We start from the raw sequence: 27262 nt of genomic DNA, 5'->3' as shown, positions 1-27262 counted from the left end.
GTCAGGCTGGTCACACTGGAGAGCTGTAAATAGAAAGAGATGGGGAGGGTGGAGAGAGAAAGCGCTGCTTGGATTGCTTTGGACTGGGAGAGCTTTTCCAGCAGAAAATGTGAGGGGGGCAGGATATAGTTCGATATATAGGATCAGGTCAGTCTCCTCTAACTCAAGGCATTTGGCAGAGGGTGTTCTGGCCTTGTGGAGAAGCTGCATCTCCTCTCAGGAGCTGTGTGCTATGGGTGTTGGTCTAAACTGTCCACAGACAGCAGCAGGAGAGGTGGTGGAGTAAGAGAGCAAGGCCTGGTTGGTGTCACCAACCATGTATCAAGCTGCCAGGTCTCAGCATGTCTCCCTCAAATGTCTGGTGCCAGTTTGCTTTGGGGTCTCATGGGACAACCACCAGGTCTACAGGAGCCCGTGTGAGATGATTGTGGGGGGAAGAGTCCTGCCAGCTATGTCATGCCAAACTCCTCCGTTGCAGAGCCCTGCTGAACTCAATGGCTTTACACCAGGGACCTGGTGTATGTAATGAGTGGAGACTGACAGAGAACTGGGGTTTGCCCCTGTTCTAGTAGCCATATGGCCAGGAACTGTGGGAATGCCTGAGCTGTGGAGCAGCCTAGACTGAGAAACTGGAAAATGCAGGGGCAGTGGGAAATCGGCGCTAGATGCTTTTGATTTGGAGAGGAGAGAAATGGCCACCTTTGCCCCCATGCAGGGCTGGGCTTCGAGTGCATGGATCCATGGAGTTGGTTGCTTCTGAGACCCTTGTCTTTTGCTGTTCTCAGGTTCTCAGCACTGCACCATGCAGCCCTGGGTGGGAGCCTGGAGCTCATCTCCCTGCTGCTGGAGGCACAGGCCACTGTCGACATAAAGGACAGCAATGGTAAGCAGCTGGCTCACCTCAAACTGGGGCTCCACCCACCCTCTCTGCTGCTCCCCCTTACATCCAGGAGGGGACAGTGTCTCTGCCAGCCTACCACTTTCCCCTCACTCCAAGTGACTGAGGAGAACCCGTCTGCCTGTGTAAGGTGGAGGTGCCCTCTGCCTGCCCCCATCCTGAGGGAGCAGTGCACCTGTGACCCCTCCCATGGGGCAAAGCGCCTGAAGCAGGCCCTGCTTTGACCTTTCTTTTGCTGTAGTGAGTGTGGTTGGGAGAAGGCAGCCATAGAGTCATCTCCAGCTCCTCACCCCAGGGAGCTCCATTCACTTTGAGCTGGGGGGCTGATCTGGAGCCTCAGAAGGGGTCAGCATGGTGCTCGTTCTTCAGGCACCCCCATGGGGAGCTCAGCTTCATGAGGCCTAGTTCCTTCCAGCTGCCACCCTGGGGCTCCTACATCGCTATGTCGTGCTGAGAGCCGGCCCCTCTCGGCCTCCTCCTGACCTTGCTTCTCTGCAGGGATGCGCCCGCTGCACTATGCTGCCTGGCAGGGGAGGGTGGAGCCGGTCCACCTGCTGCTGCGGGCAGCCGCCTCGGTCAACATGGCGTCACTGGATGGGCAGATCCCCCTGCATCTGTCTGCGCAGTACGGGCACTACGAGGTGGTGAGTAAGGGAGCCTGGGGAGAGAGGTGACGGAGGCTGTGGGAGCCCAGGTGCCCTCAGAGGCACGTGTGCCCGGTCCCGAATCTCCTGGTGCCCCTCACCCAGATTTCCACGGGCCTATCCCCTATGCCAGCTGGTTGGCAGTGTGATGACATCGGGTCACTTAGCGGTGATGTAGCATTGGGCTGCCTCCAGGCTTCGGCCTGTGATCCTCTTGCCCCACAAGAGACCCAGACTCCACTCCTGGCGTGACTGCTTCCTCCCGGCTTGTGCGGGATGGACAATCTCTTTGGGAAGGCCCTCGCATCACTTTCCCACAAACCGCCTCTGCCTGGTCTAACCTGGAGGGGGCTCAGCCCAGCAGTCCTGCCTGGGAGGGGAGATGCGGCCAGGGGGCTGCGGAAATGGGGAAAGGGAGCAGGCCTTTCAGAAGGGGACAGGGTGCTCTTCACAGGCACCGGAGAGCACACCTTAGGCTGCTGTCCCAACAGGGCCTGTCCGAGGGAGAGGTGGAGGTAGGAGCCGTAGGAAGAGGGGAATAGTTTAATGGGGGTGTCAGGAGGCTGCTTGCTGGATGGAGCATGATCGCTGGCCTTCCTGCATTGCTCCCTTACATGTCCGTTACTCCTCTGCAGTCAGAAATGCTGCTCCAGCACCAGTCCAACCCGTGTCTCATCAATAAGGCGAAGAAAACCCCCATGGACCTGGCCTGTGAGTTTGGCCGGCTTAAGGTAAAGGACAGCTTGCCTGCAAACTGTGCAGAGCCGCTCTGTTACACCATCCCAGTCGTTCCTGACTGAGGCATTGTATTAGGGCTCATCTCTCTTCCCCTTCACAATAACAATACTACAAGGAACTGGCCAATGCACCACTGCCCTCCGCTGGATGGGATCAGAACTCCTCGGTGCATGTCCTAGGCCAGCGATCTCAAACTCAAATCACCATGAGGGCCACATGAGGACTAGTACATTGGCCCGAGGGCCACATCACTGAAACCTCTTTCATATAAAGGGACAAAAGCCCCATCCCCACACCCCACCCCCGCTGCCCCCGGCCCTGCCCCCACTCCACTCCTTCCATGCGGCCCCGCCTCTTCCCACCCTTTCCCCGCCCCCATTCCAGCCCCTTCCCCAAAGTCCCCACCCCAACTCCGCCCCGTCCCTGACCTTATTCCAACCCCTTCCCCAAATCCCCACCCGTGCCCTGCCTCTTCTCTGCCTCCTCCCCTGAGCACGTGGCCCCCCCGCTCCTCCCCCCTCCCTCCTGGAAAGCACTAAGCGCCGCCAAACAGCTGTTTGGCAGTGGGAAGTGCCTGGAGGTAGGCAGAGGAGTGGGGACACGGCATGCTGGGGGGGGGGGGGGGGGAAGGGTTGAGGGGAGCTTGGCGGCTGCAGGAAATAACTCTGTGGGGGAGGGGGGACCTTAAAGCTTGGCGGGCCGCGTATTTGAGACCCCTGTCCTAGGCCCTGTGGTGCTAGCCACTGATGGAGGTTCTCCCTTAGCATCATGTGTTGGGGCAGGAAAATCTAGGTTCTCTCCCTGCTGTGGCTGTGAAGCTCCATGTGGCGGCCAGCGCTTTGTCCTTCGATAGCTCCTTCCAGCCCAAGCTGATTTACAAACAGCATGTCCACCCCTGAGGGAGGAGAGTGTCATTAGCTCCATTTTACCCATGGGGAAAACGGAGCGGCAGAGAGGGGCCAGTGGCAGAGCCCGGATAGAACCCGAGTCCGCTGCTCCAAGCACGGGATGCTGCTCCGCAACCCCCATCTTTCCTCTGCTCCCATTTAAGTCCAGGCTGGTGGCGACCAGACGGGCTGAGCCTTCCTAATCTCCACAGGCGCTGAGGGGGCAGGCTCAGCACAGCTGTGTTTGCGGGCCTGGGATTCCAACCTGGCCGGGCTCGAGGGATTCCTGTCTCGGCTGCTTGGGACAGGTGCACGGGTCGCCCTGCATTGCTGGGGCAGGAAGGCTCCCCCCACCCTGTGGGAGCTCAGCAAGCCTACAGAAACACACCCCTGCCATTCGCTGCTGTAAGGGGGCCCAGCCAGTGGGACGGCACTGAAAGCGTGCAGCCAGCTCAATGGAGCAGCCAGGGACTGTTTCGCTCTCACCCTGGGGGCGGCAGGGGGCCGTTTTTGTTTCTGTCATTATAAATAGTGCTGTGAAAACAGCCCCCGCTCTAGGCGTCTGGGCTGCCCCAAGATACCAATAATTCCCCTTCTGTGTGGGCGTCTCCGGCAGGCCAGGCCAGGGCACGCCTGGGCCTCGGAATCCCTGGCCCTTGGGCCACCGTCTGAAAGGGGTATCAGGAAAGCAATTCATTCCTGCAATGACTGCTAGGGGCTTCAGGGATTGCTGGGCTCTGCCCTTCTCTGGTCCCCCCCCCCGCTGAGGCTCTCTCAGCACTGGCCATGCACGTGGGGCTGGATCTGGCAGGAGCAGTCCAGGAAGTCCCTTCCTGCCCTTTGGAATGGGGCCAGCTTAGCCATCCACCTGCTGCTGCAGGGCTCCTGGGGAGAGTGGCGGGGGTTCATGTGCTCTCCTTTCCATGCTCCCCATCGTTCACCCATCTCTCGCCCACCCTAGGTTGCCCAATTGCTGCTGAACAGCCACATGTGTGTTGCGCTCCTGGAGGGTCAGTCCAAAGACACTAGTGACCCCAACTACACCACCCCTCTGCACCTGGCAGCCAAGAACGGGCACAAGGAGATAATCAGGTAACAGACAGCATGCTAGCCACTGGCCTCGCCCTGCCCCAAACCTGCCAGCCATGAGTTTCCTAACCTGCACAAGCCCGTAGCAGCGTCCACTGCTGATGCACCATGCCAGACTCTCCTCCTGCCGCTCCATTCCCCAGAGATCCCCATATGCTGCCCTTTGCTTGCCCCAGTCCTAGCCTTGGAGCTCTTTTTCCATGGGGCTTTGGGCCTTCTACTCCAGACCCCCCAGCCCTACTCCAGACCCCCCTGTCCATCACTGGTCCTACGGGCTCCCTCCAGTTCTCACCCTATGCAGTTGGAATTGACATTTGGCTTTGGTATCCGGTGAACCCAAATCACCTCATGATTTTACCCTGGTTGAGATAAGAGATTTGCCCTGCCCCACCCCAAGCCCTGATTCTGCCTGCTGTCCAGCTTCCTTGCCTCACTGCCCACCCTGTCCTCCTGGCTCATAGTGCCCACTTCCTCCTTCTAAACCACCACGGCTTATTCCCCCCCACCCTGCCCCCAGACAGCTGCTGAAAGCTGGGATTGAGATCAACAGGCAGACAAAGACGGGCACGGCCCTGCATGAGGCAGCGCTCTACGGCAAGACGGAGGTGGTGCGCCTGCTGCTGGAGGTGAGCTGACAGGCCCTCACGGGGAGGAAGGGGAGCGGTACCTCAGCTACCAAATCTGCAGCCCCTAGGAGAGATGAGAGCGATCCACTACAAGAGACAGCAGCTGGTGACAGAGGGAGAGAGACAGTGGCTCAGCTCTGGAGGGCGATGGGGGAGGAGAGGTGTAGCCCAGGGCTTGGTTCTGAGGGGCAGGGGAAGATGCAGCCTGTGGCCTGACTGCAGTGGCTGGTGGGGGACAAGGGACAGAACCTCCCTCCATCAGTGCAGCTTCTGGGACTCGTTCCTGTCCTGGTCCTGCTCCCACTTCCTCTTATTCCCCCCAAACTGCCAGTGATAGCTGGTGAGAGAAGATGGGGGCTCTTCTCCCCCAGGCCTCTGAATGCTGGGCCCCCTGCTCCCCCAGAAGGGGTCTGGGTCTGCTGCACAGGAGGTGCTGACCTGCCTGTAGGCTGCCTCCGCAGCAGCAGTTCTAGTGTGAGGCATGGCGTCCCCTGAGTGGCTGCCCAATGGCCCCGGCACTGATGGGGTCTCTGCTGGCTCCCCCACGGGCAGGGTGGCGTAGATGTGAACATCCGAAACACCTACAACCAGACGGCCCTGGACATCGTGAACCAGTTCACCACCTCGCACGCCAGCAAGGACATCAAGCAACTGCTGAGAGGTGAGCTGGGTTTAAGCGTAATGCCAGGTTCTATTCCACACGCTCTGTAATCCCATGGGCAGAACCAGGAGCCCTGCTGCGGGGAGCTGATTGCCCGGCTCTCACCTGGCAGGGAGAAAACCTTTCTATGGGGGCGTGCGTGGCAACATCCCAACCCTCCTCCAAACAGGCCCTCAGCTAACCTGACTTGGAGTGTTCATGTGAGGGGCTTCAATACTTATATACGCATGCACTGGGGTTCCGTCTTTGGTGGGGACAGCAGGGGACTGAGTCCCTGGCTGTGCTATTAATGTTCGCGCTCTCTCTCTCTCTCTTTCTCTCTTTTCCTGTCCCCTGCCCTGTCCCCACGCGTCTCCCGTGCTCTTTCTTCCCTCTTTCCCTTCTCTTCAGAGGCATCAGGAATTCTGAAAGTCCGAGCTTTAAAAGATTTCTGGAACCTCCATGACCCAACTGCTCTCAACATCCGGGCAGGAGATATCATCACGGTGAGCAATCACCTGCAGCTGCGCAGAGACCATGGCTAATAATAAAGCTCCCCCACAGCCAAGGACCCTGTGTGTTCCCTACAGCACCTCCTGCTGGGCACAGCCGGGAGTTCCCCCACAGCCAGGGACCCTGCACGTTCTCTACAGCACCTCCTGCTGGGTGTGGCTGGGAGTTGCCCATAGCCAGGGTTCCTGTATTATGCCATGCTCTGGCTCCTGCTGGTGCTGGGACACCTGTAAGGAGTCTCTCACTCTCATGCCTGGTGCCTCACACAGGTCCTGGAGCAGCACTCTGACGGGCGCTGGAAGGGGCACATCCACGACACTCAGAAAGGCACTGATCGAGTCGGCTACTTCCCTCCCTCCATCGTCGAGGTCATCAGCAAGCGGACAGGTCAGTAACACACACACCGTCCTGGAGTGCATGGGGGGGAGGGTAGGCATATCTCTGACCTGGACTTCTCCCACCCTCACTACCACCCACCCCCTCCCTGGACCCAGCTCCCACTCCAGCAGCCAGTGGGAAGTGGCAGGGGTGTGGCTCTCTGTCTGACAGCGCCCCCTCTGGCTTGGAGGACTGGTAGCGCAGCAGATGTGGACAATGGCTTCAGATGGGCTCAAGTGAGCTGAATCCTAGTCCCTAGGTGGGAGCAGATGCCCCTTTGTTTATAGGGGGAATAAGTCTGGTGTCAGCGCAGTCCCTGTGGAGGCTGGGTCCATGTCCCTGCAGCAGCCCACAACTCAGCCTAGCACTGGAGCAGCAGAGCTGGCTGCAGGTCAGGAGGGTGGAGCTGAGGGGGGTCCCTAGGCGTCAGGTTTGAGCTGAGGTGCGGCTGTGTGGGGAGCTCAGGACTACGAGCATTAGGCCAAGCTGGGGTGCATTGGCAAGGAGGAGTTAGCAGAGCCAGGTGTCCTGGGGCCCAGGCCTGCCCTAAGCATTAACATCTGTTCCTAGTGCGTTGAGACAGGAATGATGGAGTCAGGCCCCGTTCTCAGGGCCAGGGAAACTCTGGTACAGTCCTGGCTCTGCCCCAGGTTTGCCAGCTGCACACTCACCCACATGATACCTTCCTCTGCACAGCCCCACCCCCCACAGGCACAGTGCTGGGGTATTTCTGGACCCTGCTGTGACTGATGCTGCCCACTCCCCTTCCACACACTCTGCTCTTACACAAGTGTTTTGTCTTTAAATGCAGGCATGACTCTTCCCCGCTTGGTGCCTGCACACCAGCGCCAGGGCATTGCTGCCCCTCCCAGCGGGCTGCAGCCACTCCCAGGTGATGCTCCTCAGCAGGCACCCCTCAGCCTCCCTACTGCCTACGGCCACCTCACCTTAACCAGGACGGCCCCGGAGCATGAGAACTCAGGTCAGGGTCACTGCTGGGGAGGGCTGGACAGGGGCTCGTGTCCAGGAGCCCTTCCCCTCAACACCCCTCCCAAGAGATGGAGAAAATCCCCTTCTAGCTCCAAGCGGGAAATTAAAGCAAAGCAGCAGCCTCAGGGAAACCACAGCTCAGGGGACTGTAGAGGTCATTGACCCATAGATACCCCCACATCCAGCCACACACCTGCCATGGCTGCCCCCCACCAGACCTCTTCCCACCTACCCACCCTTCCAGCCTTTTTTCTAGAAACGGGATTGTCCTGTGTGCGCTAAGGAACGGTGAACAGCTGAGTGATTCTCTGTGCCACAGGGAGGGTTGAGGGTCTTGTGGAGGTTGGGCCCTATGCCAATGGCAGGCAGCAGAGTCTGGACAGTGCGCCTCATGCCAAAGCATGTGGGTCTCTGCACTGGGAACACCATGCCCTGTGCAGATGCCAGTTCCCTTCCTCTGGTCCCACAGCATCCTCTCTGCAGGGAATGGGAGTGCTGCGGCTTAGTCCATGCCCTGTCCCGGCGCTGAAGGGCTACAGGGATTGGGAGGTGCCAGCCCCAGGATGTCAGGCATCTTCTCCAGCATTCAGTTACATGGGCTCCGATGCCTCTTCTCTCTCCATAATAGCAGGAGACAGGAACAGCGTGGGCAGTGAGGGCAGCATTGGCAGCATTCGCAGTGCCGGCAGTGGGCAGAGCACTGAGGGCAACAACGGGCAGAGCACCAGTATCCTCATCGAGAACGCCACGGTAGGAGGGCAGATACACAGTGCCTGCTGCTCTGTGTCCAGGGAGCAGAGCAAGTCTCACGAGAAGTTTAAGGTCCAAGGGGGCTTGGGTCCACTAGAACCCGAGGGCTACTCTCAACTCCCCCCCTGGCTTTCTGAGCCTTGATTGCCTTTCTCTAGCCCCTCTAGGTTCCTTGAGCTGCCCTTTACAGTCCCATGCGTTCATACTGACCCAGGTCACAGGGCCCTCCCCGTTCTCTTTTTAACCCACCCTCTCCACCAGTGATTTGGACGTCCCAGGCCAGTTTCTCTGAGCCGATAGTTTGGTGGTTGTAGCAGCATACTGAGCGTCGGGGAACATGTCGATATTGCACATACTTGTGTTTGAACTGGCATGACCCTTGCAAGGGGCCAGTCTTGCTAAAACCACCCAGATGGAGAGGAGCCTTTGGAAATGCAGTCCTGCCACAGGGATGCACAGGGTTTGAGACTATCACTGTGCCAGGGATGCAGAGCTAAGTGAGCTCAGGGAGGATCTCCCTCAGACAGGAGTAGTAGGGCCTTTATCCTCTAGCTGTAGCCCCCAAAGAGCTTCCTGGGCATGGCTGACTGCATAGGTTCCCAGGGCCCTGTTCTCCTGTTGCAGGATACACAGACCTCCTGTCAAGAACAAGGCCTCAGGGCAGGGCTCTTATCCCAGGCTGTGCAAGGCAGTCCCAGTGCTGTCACCCCTGTGACATCCCTTCCTCTCTGCTGCTGTGTGAGAATTGCTCAGGGGCTGACCAGATACACCCAGTGCAAAGTTGCAAGTCCAGACCCACCATGTCAGACCCTTCTGATTGTCTCTTCTCTCTTATGAAGCCGCTGCCCCCTGGTGGTGAGGACCTGCAACTGCACCTCTTAGGATCAAATAGCCAGAATGGGCAGCTGAACTCCTTGACAGGTAAGGAGAGAGACTTCAGGAAGAAACAGGGGCTGTGGCTTGGAGTAAGTCAGAGCCACCCTCCATCCCCCACTGCCCTTACAGCTCCGAGCCAGTGTACCAGGCTCACCACCCCCAGCCCTTCAGGCTTCCCCAGCAGAGGGGCAGATACTCACTCTCAGGCCTTGCTTGGCAAGACGAAGCCCTTAGCATGTCCCACTACTGCAGAGCCCAGCACTTGGCACCACGGCGCAGAACACACCTTGCCCTGCTGCTGCAGGGTGCTTGCAGCTCGTTCTAGGCAGTTTTTCCTTTTACAATAAAATTGTGGTGGAAGGGAGGGGAAGGGTTAAGTAAAGGAGTGGGGATCAGGATATCCGGGTTCTATTCCCAGCTCTACCCTAATCTTGCTATAAGACTGTAAGTCACATTTCTTCTATCAGCTTCGGCTTCCCCCTCTATAAAATGGGGGAGAGATTTGCCTTCCTGCCTCCAAGGGTGTAAGGACGGTGCCTTGGCGCCCTCCCCCCCAAGCGAGATGGCTACGGAAATGCTATTATCCCTCTCCACACTTAACACTCAGTCCCTGTTTGCATTGGGTATTTTCTATCGTTAGAAAATGCAGGGGCTGAGGAGAGCTTGCTGAATGCCCCCTTGCTGCTGTTCCAAGGCCCGCTTCCTCTCCAGCAGCAGGGGAGGGGAGGGAATACTTTCCCCGCTCTGCTCCCAGCCTGCTCAGGGATGGTATCAGCTGCAAGAGACAAATTGTGTTTTGAGATCAGACAAACCAGTCTGCCGAGCTCACTCTGGGCTGTTGCCAGCTGCATGGGGGTCAGAGCTAGGTGAAGGCTCTGGGTCTCTCTCATGCTTTGGAGGAGTTAGACACAGAGGGGGCTTTGAAGTGGGTATAAGACATCCTGCTCCAACAGCTGCAGCACATGGCTGGCAACTAGGAAACCTGGGGTCTGTGCTCTGCTGCTGGCTCACTGGGTGACCTTGTTTGTTAGCACCCCTGCCTTCCTCACTGCAGCAGGCCTGAGAGTTCTGCCCCAGCGGAGGGTTAACGAGCTGTGGCGCAAGGTGCTCTGAACTATTCACACTACAGGGCAAAATGTTCAGCTCCTCCCAGGCCCACGGTCTCTCTCCCCAATGGGTCTCATCCTCTGGCCCATTCCAGTAACTACCGCCCCCTCTCTCTCTCTGCTCAGGAACCCTTGGGCGCCAGAACCTGACCAACTGTAACGCCAGCAACAGGATCTTCTCTCACCAATACCTCCGCCCTGAACAGCTCTTGGAGGGAAAGGTACCTGGGCCCCTGAGAAGGGCTTCAATGCTACAAATTGTGGGTGAATATTTTAGAGCAGGGGCCCAGGCCTGGCCAACCCATGGGCTCACATTTTAAGCAGCTGCTACCTTTGACTCACTGGCATGGGGGAAGCCCTGGTGAAATGGCCACCTCTCACATGAGTCCCTCCACAGGCACACGTAGCAGCAGGGGCTGAAGAACACTACAGGGCATGGGGCCAGAGAAGCAGGGATCTGGTACAATCCAGCTCTTTCAGAATGCTCTTGCCCTATTCCTTTTATTCCAGCCAGTTTGACAGTATAGGGGTGGGAGTCATTGTCCCCGTCCCAAGGGGACGTGCTGCATTGCACAGAGCAGCCTGGAACATTTCTGCCCCTCCCCAGCCCATGCAGCCACCGTCATGGGCTGTTCTGTGTTGGCTTTTCTCTCCAGGATGCAGAAGCCATTTACAACTGGCTGAGCGAGTTCCAGCTAGAGTTCTACACGGCCAACTTCCTCAATGCTGGTTATGACGTCCCCACCATCAGCCGCATGACCCCAGAGGTAAGGTCAGGCGGGTTCAGGGGCTACTGGTGAGAGCATGGCCCCAAAGAACAGGGCAGTGCCAGGGTCCAAAGGCAGGGGCCCAGCCACTGCTGCTTGCCTTTTCCAGTGACTGGCACCACACCTTAGACTGTGGCTGTCGGAGAGTCCCTGCCATTCCCACTCTTTAGCTGGTATTTCTAGAGCATCCTTTGCTATAGTACAAGCACTAAGCCGTGCATCTCCAAGGCATTCCCTCCACACTGAAGTGGGAGCTGCTGACTCCTTGCACTACATCAGCTAACTTTTGAGCATCCCCATTAATGAAGGTAATCGCTATGTTTGTTTTAGGACCTAACAGCCATTGGGGTGACTAAGCCGGGGCACAGAAAGAAAATCTCCACTGAGATTGGGCAGCTCAGCATTGCAGAGTGGCTGCCAAATTACATTCCTGTGAGTATTTCTTGTACTTTGCACCAGCATTACGGGTGCCCTGAGGCTGTTCTCAGGCACAGATACTGGGCTCTGGGCCCTGTGAGATTGTGCACTTTTCCTTGGGGTTGTGGCTGGCACAGGTTCCCACTGTGTGTAAATGAGGCAGCAGGCCCAGCAGACTCAAGTGCAGGTTTTAACGAGAGTCCACAGTGGGTCATGCAGCCAGCCACGCAAAAGCAGCAGGGGGTATGCAGGGAAGAGCCTTGAGTGAACTGACAGTGATGGCTACATGGGCATCCTGCTGTAACATCCCTTCCCCCTGTAACAGCACAGGGATGGCCTAGCCTAGGCAGAGAGCTGCTCGCATGGAGCAATCTGGGACACTCCCAGGTGTGTGGAAGTGTCTCAAAGGGCAGCAGGGAATGCAATGCCTAGTTCTCTCACAAGGCAGGTAGGAAAGAGCCATCCGTTGCTGGGATGCTAATGAAAATTGTCCCTGTTGCTGTTCTCTTTAGGCCGACCTGATGGAGTGGCTGAGCGCCATTGGGCTGCCCCAGTACCATAAGAAGCTGGTGAGCAATGGCTATGACTCCATCAGCATCGTAACAGACCTGACATGGGAGGACCTGCAGGAGATTGGCATCAACAAGCTGGGTGAGTTGCTGGGACTGCTCAGCAGCCATAAGGGTGGAGAGCAGCTAAATCTGTCAGTCAGGTGTAGAAGGGTGGAGCCTCTGCCCTCTATGATGCTGGCTAAAATCCAGCCCATACTGTGGTAACTGCAAGGTCTGACGACATCCTGTGTGCAAAGGTGCCAGTGCTCAGGGGTCCACAGCATTAAAACCACAATTGTCCTTCCTGTTGGGCCACGGAAACTGAACTCTCCTTTCACTCCTTTGCCATCTGCAGGCCACCAGAAGAAGATCATGCTGGCTGTCAAGAAGCTGACAGACATCCGCAAGAACCTGAACCAAGCCGACACCAAACTGGCAAGACGCAAAATCCCTGGGGCCCTGGACATAGTCACCATTGAGTCTGTTGAGAATGGAGAGTCCCAGTCTCCACACACGCCCAAGATGATAACCTTCCAGGACAGCGAGCTGAGCTATGAGCTCCAAACAGCCATGTCCAACAGCTGCCAGGAAACGCTCCCCATGAAGAACACTCAGGGGATGTCACGGAGTCAGGAGAGCATTGGAGTGCGCTCCAGAGGGTCAGGGCATTCTCAGGACAACATGTTGTCCAAGACCATCCTCTCCAGCCATTCCCAGGAGAGCCTGGGCAGCGGCAGCAGCAGCAGCGGGCACTCCTCCACGCAGCCCCGGCAGAAGGAGAATGCAGACGTTCTGCCAGGGAGACCTAACCAAGATAATTCCGGGAAGGTTATTACCAAGCTGACCACCCAAGAGGGACTGAATGGTTACTCCAATGGGTGTGGAGGAAGCCCTCTGAAAGAGAGGAACCTCCCCGAAGGGACAGATCAGTACCAGCGGCCTGTGGCTCAGAAAGGCAGCGTTCCACTGTTACAGCCATCCAACTCTCTACCAGCAGCAACCCCCTGCACCCCACCGCAGCCGCCCAACAAGGGCACAGCACCCTACGTCTTCATGTATCCTCACATCTCCTTGAAATCCCCCGGTGTTCCTGAGCAGCCCAAGAACCCAGCACACCTGTACCCCCAGTTCTCCTTGACCCCGAGGAGCAACCTCCAGTCATCAGCTCAGAAAGCTTTCTCTTATCTCCATTCCCACTGCAGTGGCACAGAATCACCATACGTGTCTCCAAAGCCTGGTGCCACCCTGGGCTCCTGGCAGGCTGGAGAACAGCAAAATGGAGACACCTTCAAATACAAGAAGCGCTCTCACAGCCTGAACCGCTACGCTCTGTCGGATGGTGAGCATGAGAAGGAGGAGGGAGTCACTAGCACCCTGGGCTCCTACGCCACCCTCACCAGGCGCCCAGGACGGAGCCAAGTGCCACGCACCTATCTGCAGTCAGACAGCAAGGTCGTTCGCAGCCAGTCCTTCGCCATCCGCGCGAAGAGGAAAGGGCCTCCACCCCCACCACCTAAACGCCTGAGCTCTGTCTCCAGTGCCCAGGCTATGGAGGCAGAGGGGGAGCAGGGTCTGGAATCAGAAAGGCAGCCAGCTGTTGCCCAAGATTCAGTGGATGTGGCTCCCTCAGCATGGCTGGGCACCAGCAATGCAGGCACCAGCCAAACAGTGAAGAGCATAGCTGCAATGCTTGAGGTGCCCACCGTAGGTGGGAGTCCACCAAAGCCTCTTCTGTTACAAAAGCCCCCAACTCCAGATCACGAGCTAGTTTCTAGAGCAGGCTCAGATGGTCAGCCCTGTGGAGCCAGGATCTCTGAAGGCTCCTGCAGCATGAGGCTCTCGGAGAACGAGAGAGACGCCTTTGGAAACAACAGGCCCCGCCGTCGCACGTTAAGCGAACCCAGTGTCACCACGATGGAGGCCTTGCAAAGCAGCCTGGAGGATGTCCAGTCTGACACAGAGGAGGAGCGGAGACCTGGCCCAGAGGACTGTGAGATCTCGTCGTCGTCCTCTCAGAACAGCTCCAGTGAGTGCATTCCATTTGCAGAAGAAGGCAACTTAACCATCAAACAGCGACCAAAGCCTACTGGGCAACACAAGGCAGAAGCTACCAGCCGGGACTCTGAGTCCAGCTCCCTGACAGCTGCTGATGTGGGGCCTCCCTGCTCCTCTGCTGCGAAGGACTTGGGAGGAAACACAGAAAAAGAGTTGGAAGTTCTGGAATTCAACCTCACCGAATCTGACACGGTGAAGCGGAGGCCCCGGTGCAAGGAGAGGGAGCCACTCCAGACTCTGCTAAAAGTGTTCAGCTTGGCTGGCCAGAACCAGGCTCTTGCGAGTCCGCCCCCACAATATGCACAGGCCCAAGCCGTGAGCATCATGGGCCCAGCGCTACAAGTGCCAGAGCCGGAGCCCGGGGGGAACGGAGATGGTTTTGATGACGACAGAGTGGAATTCAGAATTGCTGAGATTGAGAAGAGCATCCTGTCTCTGGAGAAGGGGGTCAAAAAGCCTCCACTTTCTCTGAAATCAGCCAGCCCTGGGGAGCTGCATGAGGGTGCTGTCCATCTGAGGACCTCACCTGTAGGGCCAGGTACATGCAACATGGTGTTCGTATTCAGAGTGAACTAAAAGCTCCTCCTGGGGGGGGCGCTGTACGGAATACGGTGGGGTGGGGCAGCTGTCAGCTACATCCCTTGTGTGTGTGTGTGTGCTCCCAGAGCCAATGTACACCGCATGGGGCCAGGACTGAACTAGGTTTTATCTGTTCCCTTCCAGATGCCTCAGTCAAGCACACGTCCGTTGCTTCGACGAAGCTGGTATTTTCAGGGCCAAAAACGATTTATCAGCAAGTCCTGCAGCCCTCCCGGAATACCATCGCCCCCTGGGCAACTGCCGAGATGGCACCAGAGGTGGCAGGATCTACTGCTGTTGCCTGCCCATCGAAGCTGGAGATTGGCAACAAGGCAGTCTTGAGCAGCAGGATGCCCATTTTTATGAAGCCTTTGAGTGCTGCTCCAGATGCAGCCCTGGCTCAGCAGAGACTGGAACAGACCAACTCCTCCCTGGCAGCTGCGCTGCAGGCTGCTGAGAAAAAAATAACAGCCGAGGAGTTGGACAGGTGAGGGAACAGCCCTGGGGGGAGAGCAGGGCCGAGTGGGTAAGTTATCCCTCAGCCACATATTCCTCAAGAGTGCCTAGAAACACTTGGGCCAGGTTCTATTTCAACTTCCTCCTCTGCTGGGCCAAGGGTCCATCAATCTCTGTCATGGCACTGTTAAAACACAGTTCCATTGTGCAGGGGGGCCCATGAATGCTAGTCCCGTTCCTGAGCTGTGCACAGAGCAAGGCTTGAGCAATGGTTGGGTCCAACCAACACCTTGGTTTGGGGGAGGCACTGGGGCCCACCAGGCAGTGTTAGCTTAACAGGGCACCGAGGCCTTCACTTGTCACATGGCCTTACCCATCCTGCCTTTTCTTTCTTTCTTCTCAGTCACTATGGGGCTACGCACTCAGCTAATAACATCCTGGAAGACATCAGCAACATGTTCGATGACCTGGCTGACCAGCTGGACGCCATGCTGGACTGAGACTTGGTCCCCTGCCACTCATCCCCAGTTGCTGTGCTAATGCCTGAGGGGGGATGGCCCTGAACTCTGCCCAGGCATCGCTACAGCTGCTCTGATCCTTCTCCCTCCTGCACTTTAGGGCTTGGAGTGTGCACCTCCCTCACCTTTCCTGGCCCACTCAGGGCATCCCCATGGACTGGAGAGCCAGCAGCCTAGTCACAGCCCCAATGTCCCTTTGTAGCTGCAGGAGACGAGAACAAGGAAGATGCAGCTACACCTTTCCACCCTCAGCAGAGTTTGAGTGAGTGCAGCAACGCTCACTCCTGGGTGTCCAGCCTCCCTCAAGAAATGAGCTCAGCTGCTGGCTGCAAAGAGCTCTGCTTCATCAGGGGCCTTTTCCTCACTAGCCCCAGTGCGGAGTCCTGCCTCTTATTATTTAAACCCTGCCAACAGCATGTTGCGGGAGAGGACCTCCTTGGGCAGGCACAGCAGAGCCAAGCACTTAATGCGCAGCCCCAGCAGGGCCTGTCAGCTGCTGAAATAAGACGGGACTTGTTGCAGCTTGGGAGCTCTCTGGGTGAGAAGAAAGCTGCCTGCTTTCTTAGCACATCAGCGTAAGGCAGCGTGTAATCCAAGTGGATTTAAATCCCTACAGCAGTGCCCTCAGAGCCGCCCTGGGACAGCACTGGTACAGTCTGTACCCCATAAAGGAGCAAACGGGCTCAACACTTCACAATCGCTTTGTCAGGAAATTAAGATCTACCTGACCTGCTTCCTGCACGGATTCATTCCTGGTTAAAAGAAAAGGAGGACTTGTGGCACCCTAGAGACTAACAAATTTATTTGAGCTACAGCTCACGTCATCGGCTGCATGCTCAAATACATTTGTTAGTCTCGAAGTTGCCACAAGTCCTCCTTTTCTTTTTGTGGATGCAGACTAACACGGCTGCTACTCTGATTCCTGGTTAAATGGCTCCTAGCCGAAGACTGGGATGAGCATGTTTTGGGGTAGTCAGTGCCAGCCTGGCTAAAGCATGTTGCTACAGCTGAGGGTGCCCTCTGCTGGCTCGAGATCCCTACCCACACCCTCCACAGTATTGCATATCCAGTCACTTGGGCAGGAACAGGTTGTTTTCTTGTGGCAAACACATTCTCTTCTTTCCATGTGACTACTCTAGCCCAGCTCCAAGCAGGGAGGGAGACAGACCTGGAACAAGACTCCAAAGCTGAGTTGGAAGCAAAGATTTTTTTTTTTAAATGCTAGCAGCATTTGGCAACCTGTGAAGATGCTTCTTAACCCAACTAAACACTGACCAGCTTCTAGAAGAATGGAGCTAGAAACGACCTCACTGCACTAAGTTAGTTTTAGCTCCCTAACAGCTACTGTAAATAGAAGTTGGACTCACCCACATCGACAGGGCTGAAGCAAAGGAATGGCAGCCACAATTTTTTCATTCCTAGCAGCAGTTAGATCTGGATTGCTTTAAGAACAAATTTTTCTTGAAGGATCTGTATGGGGTCACCTGAAATGCCAAAACTAATTAATGCACCAGAGCAATAAAAGGGAAAATTTGCACATTTTGTACTAAGGGATCATTTGTTGCAAAAATCACCAAGCAAATCTAACTTTTTAAAATTAAAGCTAAATTATGGAGGTGACTGAAGGAAGCAGCAGCCTTTCTCATCCCCCAGGGAAATTTGCACCTCAAACTATTAGACTGTTTACAGTATCAACTCTCCCTGCACTAGAAAGAGAGCAGCCCCTTGTAAAATCCACCCACCCCAGCCCATGTATTTCTCAGTGACCTACTCATTTGTGTGGTAACCATTTGTACCATGATCCCTACCGGCCAGAGATGGAATTCATGCCAACCTGGCCTCTATGGAAAAACACAACTTGTCAGGGGGCAAGGTTGGGCTGTAGATTTGATGCTAACCCATCTTGGCCCTAGCTAGTCAGTATCTTTGTACTTTACGTTGCCTGAAATACCGCCGTGTGTGAAACCGCAAGTGCTACAAAAGTGAACTTTTAAAAATAGCTGCAACCAGTGGCACTTTATAAAAAGGTTTTAAAATAAATCTTTTTAAAAGGGGTGTTCATGTCCCAGGAGTTGACTTGGGACTAGTCCAACATTTTCAATGTTGATAAACTGTAAATGTGTGGTTTTTTTTTTAAAAGACAAAATGTATATATTTTAAATGTGATTATATATTTACTAACCAGATTTCAAGTGTCATTATCTAGGGACAGGGATAAAAGAGACACTGGGGTAGAGCTGCATTACTCTGAGCCACCACAGGGGCAGGAGAGTGCTGTTCTTACAGTCAATAACAGAATTACATATTTGTTTTTCTCTCAGAGGAATGCTTATTTTTCAAGTTCTAGATCTTTATTTTAAAGATATTGTATGCTGTGTAAATTATGTATGGGCATGACTGTGTCTAACCAATTCCTGTTCTGTGCAACCAGGGAGCTAGGGAAAAAATTAGTCCACGTAATCGCCAGACTGACAGATTTTAAACCATCTGGACTGTTTGCATTAATTATGCAGTTTGTTTTCCACTAACATCAATTAAGACTTAATTCTATTAAACAGTGGGGCTTTTTTCCCCTTTGATAGTTCTGCCTAATTGACTCAGTTGTCTCTTTCATGTTAATACTATTGTCCACTTGCTCTCTCTGAGGGTGTCTCTAGGGACAAAATCTTGCCATTGACTTCAGTGGGACTAAGATTTGACCTTACATGTTACCCCTGTAGGGTGGTCAAAAGTAAGGGAATTGATGGCACAGAGTAATGGTTAGAGCACTGGGCTGGAAGCCAGAACTCCTGGCTTATCATGCAACAGTGAAACAAGTCACATCCTTATCTACATTTTCAAGGCAAGAAAATACTTCCTTCCTAATCCAGTTTGAGATCAATGTCCAGCACTGTTACAATGCTGCGGTCTTGCTGAGCAACGCATAGCTGGTGGCCCAAGCCCAGCCCTGCTTGGTCTCTACTAATCCATTTTTCTCCACTTTTCCCAGTACCCACTTGCCTCAGCTCCAGCCAGTCCTTCACCTTCCCCCTCTTGACTCCAACACCACTAAGACTCCTCTTCTCTAGCACCAGGACCGAAGTGATTCAGACATTAACTAGGCCTCACAACACAACAGCTGCTTGGCCAAGTTCATTACTAGAGTAACTGATTACTGCAGCTGCAGTTAGTACAGTGCTCTGGGATCCAGTGGAATGAGAAGTGCTAGGCAAATAGTTATTCTGCAGAACAGATGCACACAGATATGAAGTGATTTGCCCAAGGGCAACCTGCGACCCAGTGGCAGAGCCAGGAATGGAAACCCAAAGTGCCAAGCTCCTTTGACCACACTGCCTCCCACTACACAATGAATCAGTTTCTCAGAGGGGAACCAAGCTACGTAACCCCTCCCCCACAGAGCATGGAAGCTCTCACTAGTATCCACTCAACCAACTGAAAGCAAGCTCCCTCTCCCTGATGCACAGTATCAGACAATCATTTATTGCCATTCATACATTGGGTGCTTGTGTTTTTTATACAATTTACAAGTTTTAATACAAATCAAAAAATTTTTTACATACATCCAAAAAATTTTAATTTTCAATATAAAATATACACCATTTAAAAACATTTTGATGTAGGAAATTCCTTTCCAAAGCCGTGCACTCATGCCTTTCCAAAACCCTGGTTAGCTAAGAGGGGAGGAGGGGTGTGAGGTGACAAGGCCTGTACAGAGACAAAGGCGACTACCAAAAAGGCTCAACTCTAACATTTTGGCTCCATCTGAGTCAAACCAGGGAGGGAGAGTGTGGCAAGAGGGAAGTATTTTCAGAGTGATCACCACAGAAAAGGAAATCTACAAGACATGCCCCCTCTAGAAGAGAGACTGGCCAGCTCTGAGCTTTGGCAGCTGCTGCCTTTAAAATCACACTATAAAACATTTGGGGAAACAAAACAAGCTAAGATCTCAGATCCTTGAGAACAAAATTGTGCAGTTTTAAGTGTGACTCTGGCAGTGGGAGGCTTCATGTTTGTGTCTGACTTCTGTTCAAATCAGCTCAGCTTGCAAGTAAAGAGAGAGGTTTTTCCTACCTGCTAACCCTGCAAATTCACCCTGAGATCTGAAAGTCAAGCTTGGTTCTTGCTGTCTCAGGCATCACCAATTTTGCAATTTAAATAAGTGTCCATGCCAAGGCAGAATCCAGCTCACTCTCCTGGAGCTATGTCAGCCCTGCATGTCTAAAAAGAGTAAAAATAATAGAAGGCTTAGTCTAGTCTGTAAAAGGAGCAGATGTAACTGGCTACACGCAGAGAGCCACCTACTAGAGTACGAAAGGACTGGTTTTACGTTGGAACAACATAGTACAACCCCATAATGGCTGTTGATCAGAGTTCCCAGCCATCTTGAGTTGTTATCCCCAGCAGCTCTGAGCTTGGAGATGCAGACTGTAATCTTTTTAAAGTTCTCTAGTTAGCTCCCTCCAGCTACCCCCTTTGGACCTTGTCTACACTAGGCAATCATGTCTACTAGTATGTTTTAACTAACACAATGTTAGACATGATTTTTCCTTCAACCTGGACAAGTACACTTGTGTTCAAATGTGTGAACCCCAGTATTCACCAAAATAGGCCAATACGTTTTAAAAACATGCATTGTTCCTGTCTACATTAGGTGCCAAATCATGTTTAGCATCACACTTATCAATTCACGTGTCTAACATGATACAATTTCCCAACATAACCAAGGCACCTGCTAGACTGTGCTGGAAAGGCAGAGCCTCCTTCACTTACTGTATCTGACCAAGTTCATGCTTGCAGGGACAAATTGTTAAGGCCCAGAGCAGAATGCCACCTAACCCCACCCTCCCATTCACAAAACCATACCCCAGCTATTCCAGTATATTTACTCTGACAGAGGTGCTCACACATACCCCCATTCTTCCCCCAGTACCTATTTGGGATACTGGGGCTTGGGGATGTTGCTTAGAGTCAATCATCCTTGGTTTTGTTACTGCTCTCATTGAGACACATGGCCAACAAGGGGGAGCAACAAGGAACTGGCTTAGGGGGTCTCCACCCTCCCAGTCTGTCAGGAAATGATCAACAGCTACTACTCTGCTCCAGGCCCAAGGTGACATCTGTGTTTTGTGAAGTTACTATGGAAGCACAGATGGAGCCAGGATTTGCCTGACTTGGTCTGGTCTCCAAGCCTGGGAAGGAATAAATTTCAGCACTGGGAGTGGTCTGTTAAATAGGCCCACGAATTCCAGTCTGTAGCCAGAGCCAGCACCAGCTCTGTGTAAAGGTGCAAGGTGGCTCCTGCAACCCCAGGCTTCTCTGCATTGGGACTTTTTACCACTGCTGTAGCCTGAGTCTGTGCAAATGTGCTGTGCACATAATGCCTTGCACCGGTGTGGCATGGGATAGACAAGCCCTCCCATGAAGCTCTCTCCAAGTTCAGAGGGATGCGGTCCACATGGGAGTTCCCTTGCAGTAGGTCAGGAGGTGGGGAAGCAGAATGGCACAGCTAACCCCTAAAGAACCAATTTTCCTACAACCAGAAGCCATGAGGAAAAGCTGCAAGGGTGGTGCTCAAAGGGGGGAATGGAAACATAGCTATGGGGAGGGGGATGTTTTGAAACACTAGTACAAAAGGACATGATCAGAGGGAATTACACTTCTGGGAAGGCAGCCAGTTCCCGCCCTGCTCGTCATTCACAATTCCAAGCAGCAGGGAGATCCTGTTGCTGGGCCTGCCTGTAAACACACCTGCTTCTAGGAAAGGCTGGGGGCCCCTGAAATCAGAGTCAGCTGCAGACACCGTGCCTGGGGCAGGCAGCTTAGCTTAACTTAGCCAGATGCATCCCCCACCCCCCGGTCTCAGACAGGTCTGCCTAAGCAGGATGGTCACAGCGAGGGTGATCTGCATAAGTCAGTGAAAGACCAGAAATCCACCATCATGAGGGAGACAACAGTAAAGCTGCCTTGTTTGCAGCTGGCATTAAGGGAGTCTCCCCTGACGCATGAGAGCTGGCCAGGCCAAGAAGATTATCAAAGCTGGACCACTTTGGCGTGGTCCCCAAAGGGCACTCCCTGGCCCTCCTGAAGGCAGGCAGGGCTTGGGCTCTCATGCAGATAGTAGTTAGAAATACCCCTGGGGGCAGGGGAGCCTCCATCATGAGATTCAAATAGAGACTCTGCTTCCCCACTATTTGGGACCCCAGCAGGCCACTTTCCAGTCGTGCTGCAAGTATGCCCACCGTCCACTAGAGGGCAGGCCTGACTGCTGCCAGAGACACTAGGTGGCTTCCATGATGCAGTGTGGGGCCCCAGGGAGCCTGAGCAGAGCCAGCTTTGGAGAAAGGCTGCTTCCAAACAGGAGCACTCACAGAACGGCAGGAGACTCAAGGCTCTGATCCAGGAAAGCGTAGGGAAGGGCGGCCAAGATGGGAGATGGGGAGGGCACATACATACAACATAAAATCCTTTAACAAAAGGGCAAAACGGCAGAAAGAGGGTTTTCAATGGGGATTTCTTATACCAGCAGCTCTGGATTTCCCCCCCATCAACCCCTCCCTCTCCCAACAGACTCAGCAGCCATGCCAGGGCCCTGATCTGCACAGACAGAGCTGATCCTGGAGGAAGAGTCCACAAGGGGAAATTGCTTCATTTCAATGTCATCAGGGTACTAAAAATAAATAAATAAAAGGAACAGCAGCCTGCAGGGCAGCCAGAGCTCCCCGCTCCCCTGGAGCGCTGCAATGGGGTAAGGGGCCTCAAACCTGCTCCTGGGCACAGCTACAGCAGTGGCTTCTCTCTCTAAGGTCCTGTCGCTGTTTGGTGAGGAGCCCTGGCGGGTCCACATGCGTAAGGGAAGCCTTGCGAAGCCTCCAGAGCAACCACTCTTGCCACGCAGGTCAAGGCTGTATGGGGACAGGAGCATATGTCCCTCACCCCACGCGGCATCTCCACAGGACTCCTGCTGCCGCGGTTCAAAATGGAGAATTCATCCCCAGTTTGGTTTCAAACTGCAGCTTCTGCCTCTTTTGGTAACGGACCCGCACCCTGGAAGGGACAGAAAGGAAGAGCAGCACGTTAGGGAAGAGGGGCAAGTCCTGCAGCTCACAGAGCAACCCACCCTTGAGAACAAGGACACCCAAACGTCCAGAGCCCAAGCTGCGGGCCCTCTGTAGCCAGCCGGCCCTGCACACTGCAGCAATGCACCTGGTCCCTGCAGCATGCTGCTTACGTAATGGCATGGCCATATATTCCACATTATTCTTCATCCTGTTTCTTACGCATCATCTCAGCCCAAGAACCGGCCACGAGCTGGGGCGGAACAGGTCAGCAGGCTCCCCTCCCACTGCCGTTCCTTACCGGATTTCGTGGAGTTTGACGATCTCGTTGACAATTACCACGAGGATGAGGGAGTGGAAACCCAAGAGCCATGAGACCAGGGAGATGTGAACATCATTAAAGGTTAATGGAGAGTCTAAGTTTGTCCACAGCTTCAGATCCAGAGCCGTCTGCATCACCTGACCCAGCAACCTAATTCAATGAATGGAGACAGCAAGGCTTAGACATGCCCACATGCCTCCTGGAATCAGTGATGTAGGGCTCAGGCCCAAGTATGCCTGTTCCTGCAACATTATACAAGGTACGTGCCCTTCTGCTGACAGGATCAAACTAGGACCTGCCCCAATGCCCCGGATCCCACGCTGCTGAGCTTGTTTCCCACCGTGCTTAGCCATTTCATGGGAGTCTTTGTACAGATAGTACTGGGGTAAGTGTCCGGAGCTGTCGGGAGCCTGCTGAACTAAAGACAGGCCCTGCCCCTCCCTGCCGTATGTAATGGCAGCCCCTGCCCCTCCCTGTGCTGTTCAGCACCTGATGATACTCACACAACACCCACAGTTAGGGTCCACCATCTGTTAGTGAAGGGGCTTTTCTTCCAGAGAGGTTTGGTGCGATGGACGTGGGTGATGGATATAAACACTGAGGAGAGAGATGTACGTGATTTTAGTTGCCACCACAGATGGACGAGGAGAAGGGCTTTGCCCAAGATCTAGGCTGAACTGAAGCGATACTGGTCTGATTCCCCAACACCCTGCCTTCCATGCAAGCATCATGAGGCGCTTCCCAAACAGCCTCACCTCAACGTGAAGCAGGCAAGAGTTACCCATGTTTTGCTGGTGGAGAAACCGAGGCACAGACCTGCCCACGGTCACTCAGTGCAGCAGTGTCAGAACCAGGCTTAGAGGCTGGTTCTCCAACTATCTGGGCTCTAACCACTGGATGACACTGCACTGCTAACATGCAGGAACCAGAGTGGGCCCCGAAAGCACGGGGATCAGCACTGAAAAGTTAAGCAAAAGAAGTGGGAGAGGCATGGGTCACAGTTAGGGGCTCCCCAGTTTAACCCCAGGCCTTCTTCAGAGGCAAGCCACAGCCTGACAGACAGATGTGGCCAGACACAGAACTTTGTGGAGTGCATGTAATGCTTTGGGGCTCAGAATTCTCCAGATTACAGCGCTTGCACCTCCTGCCCAGCAGAGGTTACCCACTTGCAACACTCCCTATTTGCATTCTTGCATTATCCTGACTGCAAGGGTTAACAGTACCAATAACTTCGCACACTTTCAGCAGAGCTCCCCAAAGAATAGCTCCACAATGCTGACTGCCTCTCTCAACACAGATGTGTGGCCCAGTGATACTACAGGTCCCAGTATGCAATGCTCTTGCCTGCATCAAGCAGCCAGAATGGTTGGCTCAAGATGCAGCACTGCATGCTGCAGTCTGTTGTGTCCAGGGGTCCTTAAAGTGGAGAATAGAGGCAATCTGTGCTATTTCATTCAGATTAGATGTAGTTCTTGGGCTCCTGGCAGGACACTAAATTAGTACTCAGTTGGGCTGCCCTTGTTCTAACAGGGAGCACAACCATCTCATGTCAGAAGTTTGGGAGAAAGCTGAAACTGAATCACAGAAGTGTATGACTGGAAGGGACCTCAGTAGGTCATCCAGTCTAGTCCCCTGCACTCAAGATAGGACTACATAGCGAGACCATTCCTGGCAGGTGTTTGTCTAACCTGTTCTTAAAAATCTCCAATGATGGAGGTTCCACAACCTCCCTAGACAATTTGTTCCAGTGCTTAACTACCCTGACAGGAAGCTTTTCCTAATCTCCAGCCTAAACCTCCCTGGCTGCAATTTAAGCCTATTGCTTCTTGTCCTGTCCTCAGAGGTTAATGAGAACATTTTTTTCTCCCTCCTCCTTGTAACAACCTTTTATGTACTTGAAAACTGTTATTGTGTCCCCTCTCAGTCTTCTCTTCTCCAGACTAAACAAACCCAATTTTTTCAATCTTTCTTCATAGGTCATGTTTTCTAGACCTTTACTCATTTTTATTGCTCTCCTCTGGACTTTCTCCAGTTCGTCCACATCTTTCCTGAAATGTGGCGCCCAGAACTGGACACAGTACTCCAGCTGAGGCCTTATCAGTGCTGAGTAGAGTAGAAGAATTACTTGTCAAGTCTTGCTTACAACAATCCTGCTAATACAAGCTAAGGAAGCGTATAGTCCCCATAGTACAGAGACCAAAATCCACTGGAAGCAGATACTTACCAGTGTGCAAAACAATCAGACCCGCTGTGAGCTTCTGCGCTAAGAGGAGAGCGTTGGAAAACTCTCCAAACCAGTCAGGGGCACCTTCAGCATTGCTGGGAAATTAAATTGGTCACTGAGAGTCACTGCTTAGGACAAAACTCAAAGATACAGGTGTGCTTAATGATTCAGGCTGCCTCCACTCCCCACGTATAGTTACAGGGATGGGCTCCTCCACCTGGATCCCTGGGGGAAAGAAGTAAGAGACTGCCCCTTCCCAATGTAGGGCATGGGGAGCACAGGGAGCTGGAGAGCCAGCCTCCTCCCCATGTAGGGGAGTAGGAGTTCTAGGAATCAGAGGCAGGAAACCCAGGATCACACTGCACCAGTAGGATTTAGATAGCTTCAGTGTACATCAGGCCACACAGCAGGCAAAACATACCGTCAGGGCCCTGCCCCAGAGAGCTTACAGTCTAGGCCCCAGGGATAGTGACAAAGAACCTGGTGGGGGCTGGGGGCTATTTGGAGGATGAGGATTTGACATACACTACCTGGGAGGCTGCTCCAGCAAAGTGGGTCCATGAGAAAGAGCAGGGAAGCAGCCCAGAGAAAAACAAAGATGGCACATAGGGAATGCCAGGAGTTGGGGGAAGTGGGAGGGTGGCAGGATGAGGCGTGTGCTGTGTCTGTCCCTCACCTATACACCATGATGGAGGAGCACGCACTGAGGTTGAGGCTGGTGGCGTTCATCCCTTTGCAGGATTCGTGCAGCGTGAACCCAAAGCAGACAAGGCAGGAGCAGATGGTCAGGCTGAATTTCAGAAGGAAGCAGAGCAGGAAGTAATGCTGAGTCTGTGAACAGGGAGCAGCAAAAGCCAGTCAGTCATTCAGGAGACTGGCCTGGAATCAGAGGCATTTACTCCATTTCAGCCTTTCCTCCCAGCTTTCTACAGTCTCCCCTGCTCTTGGGACTCTACAATAGACTCATGAGCTTGAGATGCAGCAAGGACCTCTGTGCCCCAGCCTCGATGACAGCAGCAAGAGGCTGCACCATCAGGACCCAGCCAAGGCATTGGCAGCCCCAAAAAGGACTATGGCTGCCAGGGCTTCCCTTCATCCTGTCGCCACCAAAGGATGGTGATGATATGAGCCAAGTCAACAGGACAGAACTTGCAAACTGGGCAGCTGGAAAGCACTTGAGCCTCCCGTGACTGCTCCCCAGTCCTGGATAACCTTGGGTGGGAAGTGCAAGCTGTTCCCATCCAACACGCTTCCTACCTTTTTAGGAATGGAGGTTAAATTTTTCCCAGTTGCCATGGACATGACGGAGCTGTGGGGGGGCTTGCCCAGAAGAGACGCACTGGGGAAACAGACAGAGGTTAGTCCCGATGGTGTCTCCAACCACACATCACGTCATCCGAAATAGCAGCCCTAGCACTTGAACTAAAGGAGAAGCAAATCTCACTGCCTCTAGCATTAGCATGGAAAACCTCGGCCAGGCCCCCAGCCACACAAAGGGCATTTACGCAGCATCGTTTGGTTTGCTAAACTCAAAGTGCTCTGACAGTATATTTCTATTTTCTTAGCCCTATACCGAAGCAATCCAGGAAGTGAAAGGTTCAAATGGCAATGGGCAAGCTAACCTCCATGTGAGTGACTGGGATACATGGCCATATCAGGGATAATCAAGCTGCAGCCCCTCTGGCTGTGCCTGATCATGAGTGCCCTCCACACACAGTGCAGCTCCAACCTTCCCAGCCACCAGGGAAGCTGTAAGGACACTGGAAGAGGTAAAATCTCCCTGCCTTCTATCAGCAAGGAGGGGAACTTGGAGGTATAAAGAACACACACACCCTCTTGCCTCCTAGCTCACAGGAGCAAGAGAAGAAAGAAGAAACATCCCTCATCCCCTTGCAGTACTCATGAGCGCAGGAGGAGAGAGGGCATATTTAAAGGGTCATTGAAGTCAGAGATGAATAAAGCATCCCTTAGATCATCCATCCCATCGCCCCTGCCAGAGCAACACTGTCACTGAAGAATCAGCCACACACCAGACAGCCATACCAGAATTTCCTGATCTCACACTATCGTATCAATGTGTGACCTCACGCCCCATGAGACTGTGATGCTAAACCTCCCAGCATAGTGCCAGAACAGCTTTCCGGAACCTCATGGCTCCAACTTCCCCAAAGATAGCTCCTCGA

The 27262-nt window shown here is 53.8% G+C and overlaps 2 protein-coding genes across 12 annotated transcripts in view; one reads left to right on the top strand and one right to left on the bottom strand.

Moving 5' to 3' along the window:
- The window catches only part of CASKIN2 (CASK interacting protein 2), a 72529-nt gene extending 54459 nt beyond the window's left edge, over window positions 1–18070 (top strand). Inside the window, exons 4-21 of one of the 4 annotated variants that reach the window (XM_073311866.1) lie at window positions 786–883; window positions 1397–1542; window positions 2178–2273; window positions 4129–4259; window positions 4774–4882; window positions 5435–5543; window positions 5943–6028; window positions 6305–6422; window positions 7225–7395; window positions 8032–8153; window positions 8993–9074; window positions 10262–10356; window positions 10792–10902; window positions 11233–11334; window positions 11832–11970; window positions 12226–14463; window positions 14649–14991; window positions 15364–18070. In XM_073311866.1, the coding sequence (XP_073167967.1) occupies window positions 786–883; window positions 1397–1542; window positions 2178–2273; window positions 4129–4259; window positions 4774–4882; window positions 5435–5543; window positions 5943–6028; window positions 6305–6422; window positions 7225–7395; window positions 8032–8153; window positions 8993–9074; window positions 10262–10356; window positions 10792–10902; window positions 11233–11334; window positions 11832–11970; window positions 12226–14463; window positions 14649–14991; window positions 15364–15460 (4393 nt within the window). In that variant the 3' untranslated portion in view covers window positions 15461–18070. Of the gene's footprint in view, window positions 1–785; window positions 884–1396; window positions 1543–2177; window positions 2274–4128; window positions 4260–4773; window positions 4883–5434; window positions 5544–5933; window positions 6029–6304; window positions 6423–7224; window positions 7396–8031; window positions 8154–8992; window positions 9075–10261; window positions 10357–10791; window positions 10903–11232; window positions 11335–11831; window positions 11971–12225; window positions 14464–14648; window positions 14992–15363 lie in introns of all 4 variants that reach the window. The other 3 variants (XM_073311865.1, XM_073311864.1, XM_073311867.1) reach the window with 3 other exon arrangements.
- Window positions 18071–18937: 867 nt separating this feature from the next.
- The window catches only part of TMEM94 (transmembrane protein 94), a 99548-nt gene continuing 91223 nt past the window's right edge, over window positions 18938–27262 (bottom strand). For all 8 annotated transcript variants that reach the window (XM_073311868.1, XM_073311871.1, XM_073311872.1 and 5 more), the window contains 6 exons: window positions 26337–26418; window positions 25756–25910; window positions 25080–25174; window positions 23359–23452; window positions 22835–23005; window positions 18938–22522 (listed from right to left, as the gene is read on the bottom strand). In XM_073311868.1, coding sequence (XP_073167969.1) covers window positions 22450–22522; window positions 22835–23005; window positions 23359–23452; window positions 25080–25174; window positions 25756–25910; window positions 26337–26418 — 670 coding nt within the window. In that variant the 3' untranslated portion in view covers window positions 18938–22449. The remainder of the gene's footprint in view (window positions 22523–22834; window positions 23006–23358; window positions 23453–25079; window positions 25175–25755; window positions 25911–26336; window positions 26419–27262) is intronic.

Source organism: Lepidochelys kempii, chromosome 14, assembly GCF_965140265.1.
Source record: "Lepidochelys kempii isolate rLepKem1 chromosome 14, rLepKem1.hap2, whole genome shotgun sequence".
Classification (NCBI taxonomy): domain Eukaryota; kingdom Metazoa; phylum Chordata; order Testudines; family Cheloniidae; genus Lepidochelys; species Lepidochelys kempii.
Note: the sequence above shows the minus strand (reverse complement) of the source record. Positions and strands in the feature narration are given on the sequence as shown.